At 35.9% G+C, this 26,480-nt stretch overlaps 1 protein-coding gene across 3 annotated transcripts in view; it reads left to right on the forward strand.

Annotated features, from left to right (window-relative positions):
- Positions 1 to 26,480, forward strand: part of VWA8 (von Willebrand factor A domain containing 8) — a 463,626-nt gene that overhangs the window by 314,772 nt on the left and 122,374 nt on the right. For all 3 annotated transcript variants that reach the window (XM_016425025.2, XM_007501527.3, XM_056807819.1), the window contains 7 exons: positions 3,482 to 3,681; positions 9,862 to 9,975; positions 11,321 to 11,385; positions 11,479 to 11,604; positions 14,016 to 14,125; positions 15,000 to 15,154; positions 24,641 to 24,836. In XM_016425025.2, the coding sequence (XP_016280511.2) occupies positions 3,482 to 3,681; positions 9,862 to 9,975; positions 11,321 to 11,385; positions 11,479 to 11,604; positions 14,016 to 14,125; positions 15,000 to 15,154; positions 24,641 to 24,836 (966 nt within the window). The remainder of the gene's footprint in view (positions 1 to 3,481; positions 3,682 to 9,861; positions 9,976 to 11,320; positions 11,386 to 11,478; positions 11,605 to 14,015; positions 14,126 to 14,999; positions 15,155 to 24,640; positions 24,837 to 26,480) is intronic.

The raw sequence follows: 26,480 nt of genomic DNA on the forward strand, positions 1-26,480 counted from the left end.
ATCTTGCAGTTGGTGGACATTCAATATAAAGTTAAAGAAAGATCTGAAATCATTTATAGAATTATCACAATATGCTCACACAATGGCATGACAGATACACAAATGAAAAAATACTTCTCTTTGAAAATATTTTACTGAGTTTTCATTATTTTTCTGACATATAATTATGCTATGTTACTTTAATGGGAAGGTAGAGGGCATTGTTTTGTGGCTTATTTGGAGGACTGAGCACTAGAGCAACTGTTTATTAAGCATCTACCATGTTGCGAATAAATATGCATAAGCAATATAGATAGGGATATGGATAGCTATATTATATGGATATCATCTGACCGTAAACTTATTTTTTGGAAAAGCAAACTCTTCAAATTATAATTAAGACCACTGGCCTGAAAAATTAAAAGGCTTGCTACGTAGTCCCTGTTGCTCTAACTTCTTTCTATAAATATAAGAAAATCTCTATTTCCCCTGTTTCAATTTCCTTGTACATCAAGTGAGGGAATTGGACTAGATCTGTGGTCTATTTAAGTCCCAAAATTTAATGAGTCTCTGAGTGTGAGCAGGGGTAGACTGAAGCAAGACGGATGGATAACCGTGGGATGGAAAGAAATGAAGCTTGAAGGAAACCATTAGTTATTTTCATATTTTTGTAGGGATTGTTTTACAGCATATCATTTGCATGTCAGTAAGGAGATTTAATTTTTAGAGACAATTTGGAAAGATGTGGTTACATCTACATTTCCTTTTAAAGGACACTAATAAAATGAGCTTCCAGAGCGTTTGAGCAGCTCTGTCTCAGAGATGTTACCTGATCAGTATATGAGCTCTGTAAGTTGTGTTGATGGCTTTTTTTTTCCAAAAAGAGTATGCTTATCTAGATCATTTTATTATATTTATAACCGCAGTCAGCATGTGTGTTATAATAGTGAGTTGGAAAGAGTGCAGTATTTGGAACCGGAGGACCCAGGTTTGAATCTCTATTTTGACACTTCCTGTCTCTTTTCATTTTGGTTGAGTGACTTAATTTTCCTGACCTTCATTTTCCTCCTCCACAAAATAAGGATGTTAGGCTGAATGGTTTCTAAGGTTCCTTCTAGCTCTAACTCTTTAATCCTATGAAATATGTCTGCTTTGTACATCAGTTGTATAAATGAGCAAATATGGCCTTCCTTTCTGAAGGCACGTATCTGGTGAGTTAAATTAATGTTGAGCAAATTATATGATAGTTTGAAACAGAAGAACATTCATTGCTATATAAACTAAATATGATTTTCCCTTGTTTTCATATATTACCAGTGAGTACTAACTGATTATTGTTTTGATGCCCACAGTTCTTTCATTCCATACACCCAGACTCACTTTCCTTTCAAGGCTGATTTTAAATCATTTGTCTTGAGAATAAAAGTTATAAATAGAATCATAACTCATTAGTTTGATATTGTTCTTTCCTTTTGTAGGCATTTTCTAACTGTTAAGACCAAAACAAATCTCTGGAATACTTTATTAAGTATTAAATATGATTATGTCACTTTCCAGGTTTTACATATGTACATTATACTTAAGATATTTGTATTAACCACATATTTCATAATGAACATAACAAATAGTGAAATTTACAGAATCCGCATCCTCCCCTATTCATTGCCCACTTTCTCTTGCCATTCTGTTGAAATGTATGTTGTATCGAGGTTACCTTTATTGTTGACTTTTTATTGTATCATTGATGTTATTTTTTATATTTGTATAATCACTATCAGGAATGTATATTATATACTATATTATCATATTAATAGTATACACTATTAAAATTGTGTATTTATGGATACAGAATGATATAATGGCATAATGCTTGGCAAGAAGACCGGGATCTGAATCCCTTCTTAGTTATTTCACAGCTTTGTGGTCCTAAACAAGTCACAGTGTCTCTGGTCTCATTTTCCTTATATGAAAAACTAAGGCAATAATAGTGCCTACTTCACAGGGTTTTTCCAAGGATTATTGAAAAATTATATGTAAAGTGCTTTAGAAATCTTAAAATGTGATATAAACATGAATTATTGGTCCTCATTAATATAAGTACTCATGAATAGTTTGCATTACACAAGAGTTCTAGTATTTTTTATTATAATAAATAGACAATTTCCAACCGCAGGGAGTTTACATTTCAGAGTTATAGAAAACAGTCAGGTTTGCAGGGAGTAGGTCACTGGAAGACAAGTAGAAAAATGATGAGAATTTTGGAGAGTTTTTAGGAAAGCCCTAAAGGTTGGAAAATGATATCCACAGAAAGAAAATAAGACAATAAAATTATTTATCTTGGACAAAATTAGTTTAATAAAATTAAATTATTTCAGAAATATGAAAAATAACCAGGGGATACTATGTGACTGAGTGGATTGAGATCTAGATCTAGAGGCAAAAGATCCTGGGTTCAAAGCTAGCCTCAGATACTTCTTAGCTGTGTTACCCTAAACAAGTCATTCAACTCCCATTGCCCAGCCCTTACTGCTCTTCTGCCTTGGAACCAATACACAGTACTGATTCTAAGACAGAAGGTAAGGAAAGGAAGGAAGGAAGGAAGGAAGGAAGGAAGGAAGGAAGGAAGGAAGGAAGGAAGGAAGGAAGGAAGGAAGGAAGGAACGAAGGAACGAAGGAACGAAGGAAGGAAGGAAGGAACAAAGGAAGGAAGGAGAGGGAGGGAGGGAGGGAGGGAGGAAGGAAGGAAGGAAGGAAGGAAGGAAGGAAGGAAGGAAGGAAGGAAGGAAGGAAGGAAGGAAGGAAGGAAGGAAGGAAGGAAGGAAGGAAGGAAGGAAGGAAGGAAGGAAGGAAGGGAGGGAGGAAGGGAGGGAGGGAGGGAGGGAGGGAGGGAGGGAGGGAGAGAAACCAGGCAAGGCAGAGGATGTTAACCATATTATCCATCTTAACAGCAGAACAAGAAGAAATGAGTTTATGCTTCAACATGAAATATTTAGGTCACAAATAAGGAAAAAATTCTTGACAACCAGATTCAATAAATAATTTTAAAAAGAGGTTGTGGAATTTAGTCTTCTGGAAGTATAAATTTTTTTCACTGGAAAGACTTAAATATGGTCCTTTTCTCATTAAAAGGAAGGGAATAGACTATCTCCTAAGACCTCATCTATCTTGATGAATCAGGGGAGAGACTGGGAGGGCGAAGATTAGGGAAAGGGAGTAATTGTATCATTTCAAGAATACAAACTCACATGATTGGAAAGATAATGGTATCCTAGAGAAGTTGGAAGTACTTGTATGCCTATTGCTTCTCCCTTCTCCCCCACCCTCAAATAGAATGGAAATCCTTTGAGGATAGGGATGTTTTATATTTTAGCTTCCTCTCCCTAGAGGCTAGTATAGAGCTTTTCGTGTAGTAAGTATTTAATTAATTAATTAAACTCAACTGAATTGAATTTTGGAAATCCTATTGAGTATCCTAAACTTTTGTTGTTTTTTTTTATTTCAGAAAATGAGGAAAGTATTCTCTATGTAGTTACATGCAATCCTGTTGCCTTATATTTTATGAATATGTCTGGGAAGAAAGGTCACTTTGTGGACTTTTATGATCTATTTCCAAGGACATCCAGTGGAGTGTGGCATCCCTTTGTGACTGTAGCACCTCTAGGAAATCCCCTCAAAGGTCTCGTGATTCTTCATGAAGAGCAGGTAAAAACACCAGAAAGAGTTCCTATATGTGCATAACAATTAGAAAAGGTAAAGCAAAGAGAAATGGCATCTGCTATACATGTAGTGTACATTGATTTTTCAGTCATAGGAGAACCAATGCTCTGAAGAATTTGCCATCAAAAGCACAAGTCATCAAAGTCTGAGTTTAAATGTAAGCTTTAAGGGGGCAGCTAGGCGACTCAGTGGTTTGAGATCCAGGCCTAAAAGTGGGAGATCCTGAGTTCAAATCTGACCACAGACACTTCCTAGCTGTGTAATCCTGGGCAAATCATTTAATACCCATTGCCTAGCCCTTACCACTCTTCTGCCTTGGAACCAATCCAGAGTGTTGATTATAAGACAAAGGAAAAGGGTTTTGAAACAAAAAATCTAAGCTTTAAGACCCTTATTCAAACAGTTTCTTTCCAAATATATTTCTAAAAATTCTTTTTATCTCCAAATCTAAGTGTATTGCAGTTATTCTCTTTTCAAAGTATGCAATCATTTAACAATATTAAGTCTAAATGGTTTTGTCAGTTATAATCACATTTATTATTGTGAAAATCTTTTTGGGGGAAAGATTTTAGGTCCATGTGGTTAACTCTGCCTTACTGCCACCTCTAGGTATTTTAATTTGCCCTACAATGACACTTCCCTTCTAGGGTGAAAATAATGGAATTGAACTAGATGATTTTTTGAAATCAACCAATAAGTAGACATTTATTAAGTGCCTACTATATGCTAAGTATGCACATATTAGATATTGAAGAGAAGCTTGAAATAATAAAGGGTTTTTTAAGGATGTTTTCTCTCCATTTTAATTTTAATTTTTTTATTTCCATATTATTCATTTTTGTAAGTGAATAATCTTATAAAACCAAAACCACAAAACATATATGCAGACAAACAAGTGATAAATCATGTTTTCATATGCATTCCTATTCCAACAGTTCTTTTTGGGATGTAGAGCATTCTTTCCATAAATCCCTCAAAATTGTTCTGGATCAATGCATTGCTGTTAGAAGTAAAGTCTCTCACAGTGATGGCAAGCTTTTTAGAGATGGAGGGCCCAGCCTCAACCCCACCCCCACCAGAGACTGAGTGCCACACACCCAGAGACCAAGTGCCATGCCCCTCCCCCCCACTGAGTACTGGGTGTGCCACCCCCCCTTACCCCACACAGGGGAGGGAGAAAGTGCACCCATTAGGCTACTGGGTAGACAGGCAGGGGATGTGAAAAAATTTCTTCAGGCACAGTGGAGAGGGGGAAGGTAGCAGCTCTGCTAGAGTCCCTCTACCTTTCTAGTTATGAATGGGTGTGGGGACAGCCACATGCATGTGGCCGCTGTCCCCCCATCCCCACAGAGAGTGCTCTTCATGCCCTCTTTGGCACCCATTCCATAGGTTCACCATAACAGGTCTATCACATTTGATTGCTCCACAGTGTTGTAGTTACTGTGTGTAGTGTTCTCTGGGTTCTGCTTATTTCACTCTGTATCAGTTCATGTAGGTCTTTCCAGCTCCTTCTGAAATCATCCTGTTCATCATTCCTTATAGCAGAATAGTATTTCATCACTGTCGTATACCCCATTCATTCAGCCATTCCCCAATTGAGGGACATGCCTTAAGTTTCCAATTCTTTGCCACCACAAAAAGAGCAGCTATAAATATTTTTGTACAAACAGGTCCTTTCCAATTTTTTTCTATCTCTTTGGGATATAGACTCGGTAATGGTATTACTGGATCAAAGGGTATGCATTCTTTTAAAGCCCTTAGGACATAATTCCAAATTGCTCTCCAAAACAATTAAATAAATTCATAATTCCTCCAGAAATGCATTAGTGTCTCAATTCTGCCACATGCCCTCCAATCTTTATCATTTTCCTTTACCATACTATTGGCCAATCTGATAGGTGTGAGGTAATATCTCAGAGTTGTTTTCATTTTCATTTCTCTAATCTAGAGGCATTTAGAACATTTTTTTTGTATAGTTATTGGTAACTTTAATTTCTTCATCTAAAAATTGCCTATTCATATCCTACGACCATTTATCAATTGGGAAATGACTTGGATTCTTATAAATTTGACTTAGGTCTTTATATATATTTGAGAAATGAGACCTTTATCAGTGAAATTGGTTATAAAAGTTGTTTCCCAGTTTATTGTTTCTCTTTTGAATCTTGGTTATATTGGTTTTGTTTGTATGAAACCTTTTTAATTTACTATAATCAGAATTATTCATTCTATATCTTGTAATGTTCTCTATCTCTTGTTTGGTCATAAATTCTTCCCTTCTCTATAGTTCTGACAGGTAAACTGTGTTCCCCTAATTTACTTATTATATCACTTTTTATGTTTAAATCATTATACCCATTTTGACTTTATCTTGATATAGGATATGAGATTTTGATCTAACCCTAATTTTTGCCATAGTGTTTTCCAATTTTCCCAGCAGTTTTTGTCAAATAGTGAGTTCTTGTCCCAAAAGCTGGGATCTTTGGGTTTATCAAACACTAGCTTGCTGAGGTCATTTACCCCTAATCTACTACACTGATCCACCTTTCTATCTCTTAGCCAGTTCCAGATTGTTTTGATGATTCCTACATTATTGTACACTTTAAGATCTGGTACTGCTAGCCTACCATCCTTCACATTTTTTTCTAGATGACTTTTAAAACCCTTTTGTTCTATCACTTTTTTTTGTGGCGCCCTTTGATAGTCTATGAGCCCCTTCTCATGTAAAATATGCATAAAATAAGACACTTAGGAATGCAAAGGAGAGTAGTTATACTGAAATATTTACAAAGGTTCAGAGGCCCCAGGTTAAGAAACCGTAAGTGACCTGTAGCTGTTTTAGACAGTTATTTATCTATTAATTAATCTCTGTGCATAACTGGTTCAGAACTCCTACAGATAACTAAAAGTGATGTCCACCCTCACCTCTATGCTGTTTTACTCTGTGCGACTTCATTTTTCCAAGTTCCTATTTTATCTGCCCACTTTTGAGGAAGGTCCTGGTGAGGAAGAGCCTTCCTGGAAGTTTATATTTATGTCAGAGAACCATAATAATAAGTAATTATAAGTATTAAATATGAAAAAACATTCATTATAATTAGTTATATCATTTGTAAAATTAAAGGCTTAGACTCAGTGACCTCTTTTGGCTTTAAAATCCTATGAATCCCACTATTCCTCATTAAAATAAGCTAAGAAATATTCATAAAACATTGAATTCCTCCATTATTTCATTATTTCCTATTTTTTGAAATTAAGTTTTGCTATAAATGTGCCTCTCTTTTCAGTTTAAGAAATTGTTGAAAAATTCCTTGCTAAAATAATAACTTAAGTGAGGAAAGGGAAACTTTACCCTGACTAAAAATAAAGATTTGTGCATTCCCCACCCCCACTCCCAAATTGCTTATTACATCTGTCCCAAGTTTGGAATTCCAGACTTCAGGACTGTGAGGTCATCCAAAGGTGACTTTGCTCCCAGTCGAGTACAAACATAACAAAATGGCAGACCAGCTTCTCCTCCCAGCCCCCTTGAAGGAGTGCCAAAGCCAAAGTTAGATGTACTCACAGATGACGCAAATTTCTATTATTAAACACAGACAGAATATGCCATTAGTCACTGGGTGCAGAAGGAAACCATTAGCATCCAAAGGGGTGGAGCACTACAGCTTTCTCATATTGCCGACTGCTCAAAAACGTAAAAACTAAGTCAACAGAGCAACGTGGCTGGTAACATGTATGCTTTATGTCACTTGGCAGGAAAAGTGCCATTTTCAGTTCAGTTAGCCTGACTTATTAGCACTTAGGAAAGGAAAAAACAAAAACACACCAACTTCATGCACAAGTTAACTACATTCTTACCATAATTATATTTGTGAAATGTGGCTTAAGTTTATATTAACATTTTGAATTTTTCCTTTTACTTAGAAAAATTAAAGGCTTCAGATTGCCCTAGTGCAGAAAATAGATATTTTTATAAATCTTACCATATTTAGTGAGAAAGACTTTTGCTTTTAAAAAAATCTTAAAATAATGCAGTCTAAAAATGAAGAATTTGCTAAACCAATGGAATGGTGACTCAGCTATAATGTGTTTTATTAGGGGAAACTCTGAAGATGCCACTATTATATGCAAAGCCTTCAAATGCCAGTGGGCATTTTATGAGTTGTTTTTTAAAAATATCTCTAACACAAATTCTTAATGAGCAGTTACACTGAATGACAAGTGTTGAGGTATGCATGCATACCTCAGCATGCATGAGGTATGTATGCAATCATCTATATACAAGCGATCTCCCCTGATAGAATGGAAGCTCCATGAAAATTAGGATTTTTCTCATGAAATCATTAGTTTCTAGATGGTCAGTTCTGATTTTTAAGGTCCGATTTTCCTCTGTCAATTTTTGGTTCTCTTTTTTCAATTATCCCAGTTCTTCTTGCATCACTTTCATTTCTCTTCCCTACTTTTCCTCTGCTTCTCTTCATTGTTTTTTTTTTGAGGGGGGGTTGTTTTTGTTTAGCTTTTCCAGATGCTGTGTCCAATCCATATTTTTCTTTTGGACTTTGTGTGTGTTTCCTTTGCTTTTGCTGTCCCCTGCTGTGTCTGTACCTTGCTTTTTGTCTCCATAAAAATTCTTTAGAGTTAGGTGCTTTTTTGGTTGTTTGCTCATTTTTCATATCTAATTCTAGGTAGGCTCTGTTTTCTGGGAAGTTGGAATATCCTCTTAAACTTCAGTCTTTCCTTGATGTTATTCTCAGCTTATTTTCTGGGTTTTTACTAATTTACCAGTTGGTCTGAGGACAGAGAGCTCTGAGTGCTCTCTCCCCTTGCTGATTCAATTGACCCTCAAGATGCTGATAGCTTAAAGACTTTCCTCAGGCTTGGGTGTAAACTTTTGAATTCACTCTGAGCTTGATCAGGTTGGGGTTTATCAAATTCTAGCCCTAGGCTTAGGCTCAGGTTTTTAGTCTCACTGTGTTCTTGATCCAATCAGGCACACACTTGATTGCCCTGTCCTGGAACTCCAGCCTTAGTTTTGGACAAACAGATATTCATGGTGGGGGCTCCCCCTGAGAACTGTGTCCTCACCCCCAAACTGTGGATTATGTCTTTATCCCAAGCCCAGACTGGAATCCCTCATTTCACTATGGGCCTACATGAATTGGCCCTCTTCAGCCCAGATTGCCCTGTGCTGGGACTCTGGACTTCTCCACAGTTTTGAAAATTCAAGGATGTGAGTTACCTTGGACCACTATTTGTCCAGAAAGGGTCTTAGGATCTGAATGTTGGATTGGACTTAAGTTCAGAACCTGTGGCAGCAGATGTGGGGCCAGGGGGCAGGAGGATGGTGGTTTGGTTTGCTCTTGGCTTGCTCTTCACTCCTTGCCATCAAGAGATGGCTCTGTTCTCCTCTTACCCCAGTTCCCTAGATAGTCTCTGCCTACCTTTTGAGTTTTTCTTTTCTTGAAAATTATTTCAATATGTCTCCTTGTCGGTTCTTTTACTCCTATATTTGTTTTGTGGCGATATTTTTATCTTGGTCAGAGAGAATTCTCATGGTGACATGGAACTGCTGCCCTAGCTACACCTCCATCTTGGCTTAACCCCAGGATGTCCCAAGCATTAAATTTCAAATCAGAGGACCTCGGTTTAAATCCTGCCTCCCTTCTGCTTACTTCCTTTATGGCCTTTTGGGCAAGCCATTTACTATTAATTTCTCTATCTATGAAGAGGGGATGGAACTAAATGACCTCTTCAGTCCTGTCTATTGCTATATCTTTATTTCTAAATTGTATACTAATTGGTCAGTTTTTATTAGTAGGAGCATTTTTCTCAATGACAGTACCCTAACCAATGAAATCACAGGTCCAAACAAAACAAAAAACAAAAAGATAGATCATATTAACTTAAAGAGAATTCCTTTTAATATAATGTAATAATAGAAATTTCTTAGTCAAAACCACATAAGAGTTAAAGTTTTCTAGCAAGGAAAAAACATTTTATGTTTTCAGAGGGTTTTTTTAGTTCATTATTCATGTATTCCATTTGATTTATAACTATAATGAGTTCCTTCAACTTTGAGGTTGCTAAGAGACCTGTGGTCATAGTGTTGCAGCTCTTTAAAAAATGAACTAACCTTAAATGTGCCATTCTCTTCTCTATTTACAGAGTAATGCTATCCTGTTGTTAGATACCAGAGACCAAACTCTGCGAAGGCTTGTCCTCCCTTCAGAAGATGAGTTTGGTGCTATGAAAACCGGTTGGTGGAGCAGGGAAGAATCTGTAAGGAGTTTCAAATTGTCCCCCAATGTAAAACTCAAAACACATATGAAAAAAGGACATTTTCCCACTTTATCAGTGTAACATCTTTACTTTTCTGCTAGACCTCACCACACTTTGGCTAATATGCAATTGAATTTAACTATTGTATATGTGTGGAATATGAATACATGAAAGGATATCAAAAGATAATAGCATTTTTTTTGCTTTTAATCCTGCACATATATGGACATGCTAGAAATAGTAAACCAGAACTAACAAAACATGATGAGCCACTGGGGGACATTATTCATATCTAATTCTTAACCATGCTGTAACATAGCCCATTTTTTAAAAACTTGACTTCTATTTTAGATTTGTGTGATTAGATTACAAACAGGGCCTCTGGGTACAATAACTAGATATTAAAAAAAAAAAAAAGCATTTCCTCCAAGGGCAAGAGAATTCCCTCTGTCATTCAGGAAAAGGTTATTTGTATAGAGTACGCCCTTCATGGTTCCCTGAGAAGTATACCTGGTCTTAGGGAACTGGAACAACAACAACAAAAAAAAGCATTCCAATCTATTAACCACATATATATGTAACAGAGTTACAGCATTCTTCATGTTATTTGTGATGCAGCATATATTTCCATGGTTATTTAGTTATTTAAAGACTTGTTTACTTCCACATTGTGTTTTGGTCATTTTCTTATTTCATCTTAAATGGTGTTGGGATTTTTGTGAGTGTACTATCAGCCCTGAAATATAACTTAATCTTGTATTGCCACAAAAGCAATGGAGTTGAATGAGGAGCTTCATATGAACATCAGTGGAATGTTTTATTAAAGGAGAAATGGAAGAAGAGGCATGAATTTTCTAGAGTCATGGAATTTTAGAGCTTAGAAATCATCAAGCCCACTGGGCATGGTGGCACAAACATATGATCCTTGCTACTGGAAAGGTAGAGGGTCCTTGATAACTTGAGTTCAGGAATGGATGAAGCCATTCAGTTAACTTCACTTAGGCACCAATACAGTGAATCTTCAGGAGAAGGTTGCATGGAAATGGAGTGGGTCAGAGTTCCCTTGCCAATCAGTGGTGAGATTGAGCTCATGAATGGCTCCTGCATTTCCAGGCTGGGTGAGATAGGATAGGAAGAAAGGAAGGAAGAAATGAAGAAATCATCATCAAATTCATTGTACTTCTTTTATAGCTAGGATTTGACCCCAAACTCTTTGAATTCTCTTCTCCCACTCTACTTTTCTCACCAATGGTACTGTAAATTTATTCCCAAGGTAAGGTGAACTATATAAAATACACTGACATACTTAATGTGAATAATGTGTGTGTGTGTTTTTTAATTTTAGGGAGCTTACAAAATGTGTAAAGAATTTTCACACAAAAACTGGCTTGTATTCTACAGAGAAAAAGGGTGAGAACTTATTTTTTTTTTAATTTCAACTGAGGCCCTATATCATCCATTCCTTTTCAGATGAAGTTTTTTTTTTCTTTTTGCCTTTCACAGAAATAGCCTGATTGTGCTAGATGTCCTGGAGGGACAAACACACACTATCTTCCTTCCCATCAGCCTCAAGTCAGTTTTCCTAGTAGCTGAAGACCGATGGCTCCTGATCGAGAACAATACAAATCAGTAGGTTTAACCACATAATGCCCCATATGAAATTTAAAGAGTGATTATTTCCTTTGTGTACTATCCAGGCTCCTTTCTTCTTCTGTCTACCTTTTAATTGTTTCACTGTTTGTTATTGCCTCAGTTCTAAGTGGGAATATGTAGAATGAGAGAGAAGGAAACTCAGATGAATTGTATGTGATCACTTCTTAAAATAATTATGAAACTGTTTCAAGTGACATGGTTGAAATTAATAGTGGAAGTGAATTTTGGTGTTATCTGTAATCTCCTTGTTGTGGTCTTTTTCCTCATTAGAATAGGTCATTGAGAATTGGCCGTATTCATGCCTAATTCATGCAAACTAGTTTCAGTCATATGTTCTTTAGAGTTCTCCATCTTCTTCCCAGACCATTGATTTTTTGGTCAATGACGGAATTTACCCCCACAAGTTTCATCTGTTTGTGCACTTCTATTTCTGTTTCACATGTCCTTATTTGGATGCGCTTGTGTTTGTGAACCTCTCTTGCTAGACTGTGAACAGCCTGACTGAAGGAGCTGTCAGGTCTGCCTAATACAGAGCTTCAGCTCTCTGGGAGCTTGGTCAGTAGCAAGTTCCTCACACCTCTGCACCCCTGGCTTCATGCACTTCCAGTGCCCTCCCAAGGGACAAGAGATTGCAGCCTTCCTTGGTAGGCCGTGCGAGTGATTGATTCTCTTGCCAGTATCTCCCAAACAAGAAGGCCAGGGGAGCCACACAGTGGCAGGAGCTTCTGCTCACTGGATATTCTCTAAAGGAAAGATGGATTCCTAATCCTCAGAGGAATCAGAGTTTCTGATAATGAGAGAAGTCACTGTTTTATCATTGTTGTCCCCTTCCAATGACACCTCCTCTTTTAAGGGAGGGTCTGTTGCTCAGTTATTAGCATACTTTTTACATGTCATCCCTTTCTAAGTCCCCTTACATACTTTCTGTTTACATGCACAGTATGTCCCAAAATCCGAGTGCAGGCTTACGTTCCTAAAGCCTGGACTAAGACTATTGAGTCATCCTGGAGGGAGAGAGACAGGCAGAGAGAGAGAAAGAGATAGAGAGATATACACATACATATGTGTCTATGCCTATACCTGTATCTATGCATGTATTATGTGTTATTTCATTCATATATGTAGATGAACATATACACGTGCATGGATAGATAGATATAGATATACAGTGTATCCCAAACATCTGAATGCAGTTTTAAGCTATTACACTTTGAACTAAGAGTTTTAAGTCATCCTGTGTGTGCAAGTTTTTGTGTGTATGTATGTAGGTGTTCATGTACACGTATGTAACTTGTACATGAGTGGATTATATGTGTGTACATGTATGCACACATGTATAATAACTGTATGCACAGTGTCCCAAAAGTTTTAGTGCTATTTAAGCTTTACTCGTTGTTTAACTGTACTAAAACTTTTGGGATATCCTTTGTGGTATGACTATAGAATAAAGAAGACGTATAAAACAGCAATCTGTGTGAAAAAGACCTGGTTATTTAAGTGGACCATAAGCACACAGTGCTAACTAGTCATCCAAAAAGCTAGTTTTTTTCTGGGTCAGGATCTATGATGTCATTATTATAGGGGAATATGAATTAAATAAAGGAATTCCTTCCATCAGACCAGATCAACAAGTGTTTTGCCATTTAGAAAGTTGCTCTGAGAGGTTTGGGGACACTTAGGTGACCCGTCTGGGGTCACACAGCCAATATGTGTCAGCTGGGGCTTAAACTTAAACTTCCCAGCTTTGAAGTCAGCTCTGCGGTAAGCATGTTCTTAAACTAATTTTTTTTTTAAAGCATATTGTCCAGAATGAGAGCAGTGATACTCTTGGTATGAGACCTCAAGTACTGTGTCTCCTTGTAGGAACGCCATTTTCGGAAGGAAATCAGCAAGCTAGATAACATCCAGAGGAGTCTCAAAACCAAAGACAAGAATAGATGTAAGGACCTGAGGAAATTTACTGTGGAAAAGAGAAGATTAAAGGGAGCACATATTGTGAAAGAAGGATTAGGTCTGTTCAGATTGCCCCTACAGGGCAAAATCAGGAGCAATAGTACATATGGCAGAAACTTTTCAGAATAGAAGGAAATACATTTTAGCCATTCAAGATACTCTTATTGGAGTATTCTGCCCCTGGGGCAGTAGATTAACTCTCACCTATTGAGTGTTGTTAAAAAAGATTTGTATACATATGTTGATTGGTCTAAATGACTTTGAGGAGATCCCTTCTAATTCTGAGATTCTGTGATTCCATAGCCTTTTAAACAGAAGAAGAAAAGGAACTTGGAAAGCAAATTATTTTCTCTTAGACTCCCCTATGGTTGATAAGTAAAAGGGAAAACTTATCATTTAAGTCAGGTCTAGTTATGTATTATCATTGTTTATAGGAAATTCCTTTTAGCCAAGCCTGGACATGTGGAATCCAAAGAAAAAGGAGTTTGCCAGTTGCATATATTAAAAGAAGAGCCAGTGAGCACAGGATTTGGATTTACAAAAGGTAAATATTTCACGTGTCTGTTGACATGTTTTTATCTATTCATAGGTGTGTGTTGGTGCTTACATATTGTCCTCTGGTATTGAAAAAAAATATTATGTTTGATAAGAAGAAAGGATTAATTTAATGCACTAATTTAAAGGCTTAATTCTTAATAGTTCTTAGGATCCCATAGTTTCTATTGGTTATAAATCAAACTCACATTCTAGTGAGAATTGTATTTTCTGTATTAAAAACTGATAACACATTTTTATTAATAGCTCACTCATGTGTAATCCTCTTGAATTTGTAAAGTACTTTTACATGCTTTCTCTTAGTTGACCATTGCAACAACCTTTTCAGTTAGGTAGGACAGGAATTAGTGCAGGAGGAAACTGGGACTCAGAAAAATTGTCATTTACCAACAGTCACATTCTATCACTGGACAAGAATAAAGTTTTCTAATATAAGATTTGTTTGGTTCTTTTTATTAAATGTCTACTTAATATTAGTACTTAATAAATTTTATTTTTTATATTTTATTTTATTTATATATTGATGGCCACATCAATCCAGTTGCTTTTATTTTATAATAACTCTGAGAGAAAAAATCATGCTTTTGCCTAAACAGTATATGTGTCAGTTTGGGATCTTCTTTGGAATACTATTGTTGACACTTTTCATGATTAATAAAATTGATATATTCCAAGCCTACTTGAAATGATTTTGGAAAAAAGCCTAAAATTATAAATTATAAGTTGCATGAGTACAATCAAATGTGAAGTTCTTATTTCTGTCTCTTTGATCTGACTGTTGGTGGCCAGGGCAAAATATAAATAACATGGCTTTTCCCCAAGAGAACATGAATCTAATATGCCATTTTAATTCCTTACTTCAGAATCAGAATTCAATATACCACATAAAGTTTCAAGCAACCAACTATCATCAGAAAATCTAAGTTTAGCTGTTGGACAAAAGATTGCCTCTCCTAACCGGATTCTCTCTGATGAGAATAATTATGCTACTGTGCTTGTTGGTTTCCCAGATCTAATGGTAAGCAACAAAATAATTTAACTATTGATTTAATATATATCTTAGGTGACTTCATTTATAACATATAAATTTGTATGGTAATTTCAAAAATAATCATTTTCAATAAAACTTTTAGAATAAATGTATGTCCCAAAATAATTCTCCAATATCCCACCTAACTCCTTCCATTTTAAAAGATTATGTTTCTTTGTCTTTTACTTATAGCATTTAAATGTCATATAGGTTTATACTGTATTATATTCTTGCCAGTCTGGAAAGAGAATGAATGGATGAGAGAATGAAGGAAAAAAGAATTAATCAAACTCTTATGTATCAAACACTATGTTCAACTCTCATGATAAAAATAAAAAAGCAAGATAACTCCTGCCCTCAAAGAATTTCTATTCTAATGGGGGAGATAACACCCATAAGAGAAACTGACTATAAATGAGATGGCAATGCTGAGAAGTCCCCAGGTTGACTATTGCCAACAAACCGCTTTAGCTAATGACTCTCTCCTTACTGAAACACATTCCACTGACTTGTGTAACCATGGGAAAATACATTAAAAACTACATTTTAAAAAATTGAAAATGTTCCATAGACAATGAAGTAATATCAAAAAATTTTACATCAAGTTTCTCTGATAAAGGACTTATTTCTCAAACATATAGGGAACTGCATCAAATCTACCCATCACCTCCTTAAAGGGATTCTGAAATGAAAACTCCCTGAAATATTATAGCCAAATTCCAGAGCTCCTAGGTCAAGAACAAAATATTTCAAACAGTCAGAAATGAACAATTCAAATATCATAGAGTCATAATAAAGATAACACAAGATTTAGCAGCTTCTAAACTAAAGGATCCAAGGGCTTGGAATATGATATTATAGAAGACAAAGGACCTCAGATAACCTTGTAATTGTAAATGATAATTTTAGTGTTTAGACTTAAATCTAAATGATTGGTCGCCAGGGAAAATTCCCAAATAATAAAATACCCAAGTCAGCTGGGAATTATGGAGATTTTAATTAATAGAGAGAGAAGGAATTAAGGAAATAGAGAGAGATAGAGTGTGTGTGTGAGAGAAAGAGAGAGAGAGAGAGAGAGAGAGAGAGAGAGAGAGAGAGAGAGAGAGAGAGAGAGAGAGAGAGAGAGAGAGAATTAATTAATTTAAACTGCTCTGGCTCAGGCTGAGCCAGGCAGTAGTTAAAGACCTTGGCCAAACTGGCCTCCCTGAGCCGAAGGGTAAGGGAGTCAGTCTTATCACTCACCACAAGACTGTATCCAAGCTGGGTTCCAGTCCTTCACTGAACTCAATCTCCTGAACTGAGTTCAGAATAATATCTTGAACTGACTTTTAGCCTCCTTTTAAAGAGTCACCTCCCCTAAATTTTTACGTCTACCAATCACAGTAGACACTTTATCCAGGACTGCCCATTCTTTAGTTCTCATCACTCTTTAGTTCTCACCTTCTCTGGTTAGATTATATCTTTTGAGTACTTCACACTTCTTTGTTAAGCTTGCCTTTTGTGAGTTACTTGAGGTATGAGTTAAGTACCTTCATTGTTCATTCAGGAGTTTACAGCAAGCTAGTGTTTGGTAAACCCAAAGACCCCAACTTTTGGAATAAGAACTCGCTGTTTGACAAAAATTGCTGGGAAATTGGAAAACAGTAAAGGAGAGATTAGGTTTATATCAACATCTTATACCCTGTTACAAGGGAATCAGTTTAAAAGACTGATATATATTAATTTAAGGTCGCCAAGGAATCAGCTATGTAATTCCTAAATGAAAAACTCAAGTCAACCGTCAGCCTTTTTTGGAGTTTAATTACAATAGGAGTAAGAAGGGAATTAGAGATAGAGAGAGAGAAAAAGGGAGAGAAGGGAATAGGGCTTAAATACCCCTTCTGTTTAGGCTGGGCCAAAAGGCCCAAGCCCTTAGATAGCTGGGGCAAAGAAAAGAGATCAGTCCCTATTACTCACGTGTCCAAAATGGAGAAACAGTCTCAGAGGCCCCCACCTTCAGCTTCCTTCAGAGCAAGCCTTCTCAGAGCCCAGGAACCACACCGACCAAAACCTCCACCTCTTCCAATCTCCAGACCCTCCTATCTTTAAGGAAACCATCCAAGTTGCCTCCCCTCAGTCCTCACATCTACCAATCACTCTTCATCAATTTCCCTGTCAATGGAGGCTCTCGCTTAACCCAGGACCGCCCAGAGGTTTCTGGCTTTTGCACATGTCTGTTGAAGGTCATATTTTCAAATGATTAAATCTTTTCTCCTTTGCTACAGCCCTTTCTAAATCCTGTTAACTTGAGTATGGTAGAGATTGGAATAATTAAATTTTGATCTAGGCTGCAGCCCTTACTCAATCCTATTAGGACTGAATAGGGTGGAGATTTATTCCAAGTATCTCCATTGTATCAATTCTAAAATCAATCAAGACTCAAAGAAATTCCTGTTCTATGCTTAAGCATAGGTCAAAGTCCTTTCCATTGTTCAGCAAAGGGTTTCTGTCCTAAAGTAATCTTAAGAAGGGAAGAGAAAGAACCTCCCATGCCAATGGGGTTCCCATTCCAATAGACTATCAGTAATAAATTTTCCAAGTATGAAATATCCCAATGGTGAAATTTCCAACATTTATAAGTCTAAGGAAATTTGAGGTTTACAACCCTATACCAAAATAAATTCAAAATGGGTAAATGACTTAGATATAAAGAATGAAATCATAAATAAATTAGGTGAACATAGAATAATAAAGCTGTCAGATCTATGAGAAAGGAAGGAATTTAAGACCAACCACGAGATAGAGAACACTGCAAAATGTAAAATAAATGACTTTGATTATATCAAATGAAAAAGGGTTTGTACAAACAAAACCAATGCAACCAAAATGAGAAGGAAAGCAACAAACTCAGGAAAAAAATTTTCATAACAAAATTATCTGACAAATGTCTAATTTCCAAAATACATAAGGAATTAAGTCAAGTGTACAAGAAATTAAGCCGTTCCCCAGCTGACAAATGTTCAAAGGATATGAATAGGCAATTTTTAGATGAAGAAATCAAAACAATAATCAAATGAAAAAATGTTCTAAATCCCTCCTGATTAGAGAAATGCAAATCAAAACAACTCCAAGGTACCACCTCATACCTAGAAAATTGGTCAATATGACAGTAAAGGAAAATAATAAATGTTGGAGAGAATGTAGCAAAATTGAGACACTAATATACTACTAGTAGAGTTGTGAATTGATTCAACCATTCTGGAAGGCAATTTGGAATTATGCCCAAAGGGCATTAAAAGACTGCATTCCCTTTGATCCAGCAATATCACTACTAGGTTTATACCCCAAAGAGATAACAAAGAAAAATGTTTATACAAAAATATTCATAGCTGTACTCTTTGTGGTGATAAAAAATTGGAAAATGAGAGAGTGTCTCTCAATTGGGGAATGGTTGAACAAATTGTGGTATATTATGGTAATGGAATATTATAGTGCAATAAGGAACAATAAACTGCTTGATGTCCATATAATTTGGAAAGATCTCCAAAAACTGATGTGGACCGAAATGAACAGAACCAAAAGAACATTGTACACAGAAACTGAAACATTGTGGAACGATCATATGTAATCGATTTTGCTACTAAGAGCAATGAAATGATCCAGGACAATTCTGAGGGACTTATAAAAAAGAATGCTATCCACATGGAGAGAAAGAAGTATGGGAGTAGAAATACAAAAGGGAAACATTTGCTTCATCACTTGTTTATATGAGAATTGGGTGTGGGGTTTTGGTTTTTAAAAGATTACTCTATTACAAAAAATGAATAATATGGAAATAGGTATTGAGTGATAATACATGTATAACCCAGTGGAATGGCTTGTTGGCTCTGGGAGGGGGGAGCAAAAGGGGAGAGAAAGAACATGAATCATGTAACCAGGGGAAAATACATTAAAAAACTAAATTAAAAAAAATGTTCCATCGACAATGAAGTAATATCAAAAAATTTTACAGCAAGTTTCTCTGTTAACGGACTTATTTCTCAAACATATAGAGAACTGAATCAAATTTATAAAAATAAGATCCATTTCCCAATTAAAAATGACCAAAAGATATGGACAGGAAATTTTCAGAAAAAGAAATCAAAGCTATCAAAATCATTTGAAGAAATGCCCTAAATCACAATTGATTAGAGAAAGGTGAATTAAAGTAACTGAGATAGCACTTCATACCTATCAGAATCTACAAATACTAGAGGGGAAAATAGATGCATTAATGAATGGTTGGTGGAGTAGTGAACTGGTCCAAACATTCTAAAATGGAACTATGCCCCAAGGGCTATTAATCTGTGCATATCCTTTGATCTAGCAATATAACTACTAAATCTGAATATCAAAGAGATCAAAGAAAAAGGAAAAGAACCAGTGGGTACAAAAATATTTATGGCAGCTCTTTTTGTAGTGACAAAGAATTGCAAATCAAGAGAAGGCTCATCAATTAGGGGAGTTACTGTACAAGCTGGGGCATCTGGTTGTAGTGAAGTACTATTTTTCTATAAAAGATGATGATGGGGTTGGTTTCAGAAAAAAAAAAATATGGCAAGACCTATATGAACTGATGCAAAGTGAAGTTAGATGAACCAGAAGAATAGTGTTCAGAGTAACAATAATGTTGTAATGATCACCTCTGAAAGACTTGGCTACTCTGATCAATATAGTGATCCAAGACAACTCCAAAGGATTCATGATGAGATAAATGCTATCCACCTCCAGAGAGAGATGAATGAATTCTAAATGAAAATTTAAATATAATCTCATTTAAAATTTTTTCATATATATAATTGATATCACATTTTTTACCTTCTCAGTGGTGAGGGAGGGTAGGAGATAGGAAGAAAATCTGAGACTCAAAAAAATTTTTTAATGTTTAAAACAAAAATTTTTTTAAGAACTTGTTTATACTGAAGAAAAATTGAACAAAGAATAGGAAAATAATATATTCCTTTGGCACATTTTGTGACTGAATTTACGCAAGGATTTTTCCCGAGGAATGAACAATCTCAACTACAAAAATATCAAACCACTTTTGCTGTGTTTTGCTCAGACTTTAAGATATTAATTTGAACTCATTTCCTTTTTGGATGGGCCATTCCCTTTGAAGAAAAAGGTGGTTAAAGTCAAATGGGTGAGAAATCTGGTGGCTCTGTGAACCACCTAGCCAGAGAAAGAATTATCTGGCCTTAGATGCTTCTTCAAATTCTCTGACTAAACAGTTCATTTTCTGTTCAAATTTCCCTCATATCATTTAGGCAGGATGAGAATATCATTTACAGAGGAAAATGTGAGCCTTGTACATAATATGGTTGTCTGAAATGCCTTTAAATGTTAATGTAATTGCCTAAATGAGTCCGTTTACTTTATTGAATAAGGCCTAATCTAATAATTTGAAATGCAAAACCCAAATAATAATATTATGTTTGAAATTGTCATGCTTTTCTCAGTTGCATGAATTATCAAATATAAAGACAGCTGCTACAGTATCACATAACAAAGACTACTAGAACATGTTCTTGTAATACAGCATCTACTGTGGCCTTGTATAAAGGGAATAATTATATTTTTTTCCTACAAAGCTTCTTGATATCAGTGGGACAGCTACCATTGTCATTCTAAAGGTAGAGTTAAAATCGCTCTTCTGTTACATACATAAAGTTAATCTATAAATATGTTCTAAGATGCCCTAGAATAGTTCTTAACCCAAGATCTATGAACCTGTGGATAAACTTCAGGGGATCTATGAACTTGGATGGGAAAAAATATATCTTTACTTTCAATAATAATTTCTAACTGAAATGTGTGATACGTTTTTCAGTTATGATTCTTTAAAAAATATTCTTAAAAGGATCAAAAGAAGTTCACTTAAAAAGTTGGTTCCTTTTTAGAAAATTTTAGGAAATGACATTTGAACATATAAAACTAATCCTACTGAAACTGACAACTAGACTGTCTTTCTTCATTTCACTTGATTTTCTTTCACATTTTTAATGAAGTAATAATGCATAATATTAGCTTCTTTAGTCTGTGTAAAAGTAACCATAAGATAATAATCTGACATAGTATAGAAAGTTGGAAAGTTAATAAATTCATTTTAAAACATTCAGATTTGGTCATTGGTATAAATCATAACAACTAATTTTAGAAACTTTTCTCATGTAAAAAAATCACACGGGGGCAGCTGAGTGGCTCAGTGGATTGAGAGCCAGACCTAGAGATGGGAGGTCCTAGGTTCAAATCTGGCCTCAGACACTTCCCAGCTGTGTGACCCTGGGCAAGTCACTTAACCCCCATTGCCTAGCCTTTACCACTCTTCTGCCTTGGAGTCAACACACAGTATTGACTCCAAGATGGAAGGTAAAGGTTTAAAAAAAAAATCACTCAACTTCCATTTACAAAAAAGAAAACAAACCTGGGGGGAGAGGCATAGTCAATATGGATAGAATCGCCTTTTAATAAACTTAAATGAATATAAAAATTATTGTGATGTTTTCAAATCTCATTAAAATGTAATCTTAGTTTTATGCTCTGAAAATATGATATTATATACTATTGATTTTTAAATGTGTTTATGCAAGATCTGATAATATACTATATATAAATAAATTGTTATACAAAAGAAAATTATTATAAAATAATGTTCCTGAGAGGGTAAATATATCACTATTTATCCCTCCATTGTATTTTAGTTGAATGTAATATAAAATAATCTTAATAAAAATTTACATAGTTTTCCAAATTGTTTGATTAAATTAGTAAGGAAGAATTTATGTATATAGAACTATTTTCAGTAAAGGATATTACCTGTGCTGATTTGAATACCTGTAGATTTCATATAGCTTTCAGATCTTCCAAAAATAACCTCTTAAGTACTATAAATTGCTTTATGATGGAAATTAAGTATAATATTTCAATTTATCTCCACCATGATGCTTTCATTTTACAGTTTAATTGCATTGGCAAGGAATATTTTTGGTTGCTTTTGTTTTTTAGGTAATTTCAAAATATATATATATATACTGTTACAATCTACATTAATAGATTATTTTGAAAATAGCTAATAGTTAGCATTGTATAGAAATTGAAATATGAGTGCCACATAGGAATGCCATACCAAAAAGATATCTTTGTTAAGTCATCTCCTAAATAAACAATTCATGAACATATTTTCTCCATAATAATTCAACATAATTCATTTTACCATATTATCAAGTATATAGGCCATCATACAAAAATTCTCTTGTTTTATGGAATGGGATACTATTTGTTAAAGTGGAATTCTTCCTGAATATTTTACATTTCATTAAGTTTGAAGTATTACTCATAACCTTTAAAAGCTTACATGTTCCTAACAAATGTGTATGAGTGATTTTAGAGCAGTAGTGGCAAATCTATGGCATGGGTGCCTAAGATGGCACACAGAGAGCTATCTGTGGGCACAAAGCCACGCCTCTCCCTCCCCCTAGTTTATTACTAGAAAGGCAGAGGGACTTGGGTGGAGCTGCTCCCCTCCCCCTCTCCATTGTGCCTGAAGACATTTTTTCACATCCCCCACCCTCCACCCAGAAGCTCAATGGGAGTCCTTTCTCCCTCCCCTGTGTGGGGTAAGGTGGGGAAGGAGAGGTCTCTGGAAGAGCAGGGCCTGGCACTCCATCTCTAAAAAGATGCTATCTAAAAAGCACCATCACTGCTCTAGCAACATTTCTCCACTTTGAAATAATGGTTCCAGAATTTAAGAGTTTAACAGAGGTCCTTTTCCAAGTTTCCATGAATTAGTAACATGTTAAAACCTATCAGGATGAGCTGGGTGGCTCAGTGGATTAAGAGCCAGGCCTAGAGATAGGAGGTCCTAGGTTCAAATCTGGCCTCAGGCACTTCCCAGCTGTGTGACCCTGGGCAAGTCACTTAACCCCCATTGCCTAGCCCTTACCACTCTTCTAATGGTTTTAAAATAAATAAATAAATGAATGAATGAATATTACACTATTCACTCAGGATCATGATTTCTGTGTCTGGATAGATTTCTTGAAAAGGAGTCCCAACACTTAGGATCTCAGAGTAGAGAGACATTTGTGGCCACAGAGGTTTGGGAACTATTACTTTAAGTTTTGTGTTTATTATAATACTTATCTGCTGGTAAATGTAATTTTCCTTCTTTTCCTCAAACACATGTGGTTTGAGCTATCAGATAATATTCATTAAGCACTATCTGCCAAGCACCATCCTAAGTAAAGGGGATACAAATACAATGGGGGGGGGGGGGAATCTCCTTACAAGCAACCTATATTCTATCCTCTGTTAAATCTATCATTTGGCATATAATTTCTCTCATATAACTAAAGCTAGTTTCTAGGCCTTTAGAAAATAGTTTCCCACACTGAAGAATATTTAAAAATGAGCAATAGTCTGTAGATTTCTCTATTATTTTTTTCTCAGAAAACCATGCTTACAGCAGAGGCAGCTTGATCTTTCCAGTTGATATGGAATGATTTCAAATAAAAATATCTATATTTGACAGTTGTGGTTAAGTTGGTGGTGTGAAAGGTTATGGAAGAACCCAGTTCTCCCACATGCACTCCAGAAAGATCTAAAAATAGCACTAGCCCAAATAATCAAAGAGAAATTGTAATAAACTCCTTCTTCTAGCCTATGACTGCACAAAGACAGCAGGTTTCCCATTCACCAAAGAAGTGATTGCCATGGCAAGTGGAAAAGACTGAAGCTAACCCACATTTGTACTGGAAAGGTCCAGGAATCTCTGAAGCCCATAGTACTAACTAACCAAAAGAAAGGAAACCCTGGGTGAGAACATAGAGAAGCCTCAACAGATTCACTACTGTCTGAACTGATTCGAATTACCACAAAGGGCTTTGAAGCCTGTAGCAAGCCCTGAGTACTTAGAGAATCAGCTATCAGCATTCTAACCCGAGATAGCCCTGAAATTTGCCAACTCCATGAGCACTGAAGGAGGAATTCAGTAGCAGGAAACAAAGAAATGTGTGGATTTGTTTTGTTTATATTCATTTGTTACAAGGGTTTTTTTTTTTTTAAGTTTTTGGGATCTGGAGAGGATATAATGATAGTGATGCTTGCACAAAAAAGGGGGGGGGGGAGAAAGTATCATTTAAACATTTTTTAATACACAAAGGAAAGGGAATGTTATTCAGAGGAGGAGATAGACAAGCAGTATAGTTTTGAAACTGTAATAAATTTATTAGATTTTTTTCCCTAAAAACTCAAGCTATATATAATAAATATTTATAATTTCATGTATAATCTTTTTCTTTTCATATAAAAATAGGATTGCTAGTGTTCATCAGGTTCAGAATTATAAAATATATAAATATATATATATATAATTTCATTATACTTGGGAAGTGAAAGTTTATTGCTGATATTTAAGTGCTAAGTAAGTTATGACATTGAATTGATTCTCTTTTTCAGTCACCCAGTGAAGTTTATTCCTGGAAAAGACAGTCATCTTTGGGTGCAGAGATTGTATCTACATCTATGTTGTATAAAGGAAAAAGTAAATCTGGAACGCCAAAACAGAACAATTGTGTGATTCTATTAGATTCTAACCAAGTGGTCAGAATCTTGCCCCCTGGAGATGTACCTTTAAAAGAAATTTTTCCAAAAGGTAAGAAACTGCCAGATTCTTAATATATCAAAAGTAGGTAAAGTTATTTTGTTTTCTTTTATTGAAAAGGAAGGTAGAAGGAGAAGTCAGTCACATTAGTGTCCTTCATATTGAAAAATGACCAGGTTAGGAACTAGCCATGAGATTTCAGTGATGTAGGAAAATCTCAGATAAGGAAATTCCTTCTACCTAGGCATCTTGGCAACTTTTCTGTATTTTGTAGTCTTAAAGCATTATTTATAATACTGGGAAAGTAAGCTCCTAGAGCAGCGTTGGGGAAGATGTGCCATATATGCAGAGCCAACACTGGGGAGCTGCTCCATTCCCCCTCTTCCGAGTGCCTGAGGACATTTTTTGCATACCCCACCCCTCCATCCAGCTTTCCAAAGCAAGCACTTTCTCCATCAACTCTCTTTGGTAATCTGGGGACTCACCAACAGCTTGAATTTGCCCTGGAAAAGGTTTGCCTACTGGCTCAAAGGTCACATAGCCAGTAAGTATTTTAAGTGGGATTTGAACCCACACCTTCTTGACTCTGGAGCCATTTATCTGTTAACTACCTCGTGCTGCCTCTCCCTAAAATATATATATACTATAATCATTTCTGAGTGAAGTTGAATTGTCCAACATAAAATCCCAGAGTTATCTTGCAATTAGGTCACTCAGTGGATCAGTAAGCATTTGTTGAGTGTCTGCTGTCACCAAGCACTGTGTGAAGCACTGGGAAAGCAAGGAAAGGCAAAAGACAATTGCTGCCTTCGAGGACTCACAGTCTAATAAGGGAAACAATGGGCAAGCAGCTGTGATCAAACAAGCTACATTCACAGTAAACTAGAAAAAAATCAAGAAAGGGAAGTCACTCAAATTAAGAAGAGTTGGGAAAAGACTTCCTGTAGAGGTAGGATTCCAGCTGGGACCTGAAGAAAGCCAGGGCAGCCAAGAGACAGAGATGATGAGGAATGACGTTCCAGGCATGGAGAACAGTCAAAGAAAATGCCCAAAGGCGAAAGGTATCTTGTTTAGTCTAGATGGTCTCTAAAGTCTTTCTAGCTCAAATATCTAAGATCCTTACAGACTATCTTTAACTAAAGGATGAACTACTTCAACAGTATTTTGACAAGTGATCAGACAGCCTTCATTGGATGACTTCTAATCATGAGGCACTCCCTAAGAGGCAATCCCTTTTGAGTATCTCTAATTGTTGGAAGTTTTTGAGTGGAAGTCTGATTTCTTATAATTGCTGTTCCAAGTTCTAACCTCTGGAGGATCAAAACGAATAAATCCTAATTCTACTTTCTCATGAAAATCCTTCATATACTTCAAGTGTGCCCCTAAGTCTCTAGTTTCATCACCAGTTTCATTAACTAGTTTCATCATATGACATGATTTTGATGCCCTTCACTCTCCTCATTATTGGATTTGGCATCCAGTCTACCTTGTCAGTGTAATTATTAAAGTATAGTGCCCAGAACTGAGCAAAATTAAGAGAATCTCCACCCCCTTCTCCAGAATTCCATGATTCTCTTAATGATCCCTCCCAATCCCGTTACTAAATAACACACCAAAAAAATCTTTTTAATATCAACTTTCTCCCACTGGTGTTCTATGATTTTTAATCTTGGAACAACATAAATATTTTAACCA

This window comes from Monodelphis domestica, chromosome 8, assembly GCF_027887165.1.
Source record: "Monodelphis domestica isolate mMonDom1 chromosome 8, mMonDom1.pri, whole genome shotgun sequence".
Lineage (NCBI taxonomy): Eukaryota > Metazoa > Chordata > Mammalia > Didelphimorphia > Didelphidae > Monodelphis > Monodelphis domestica.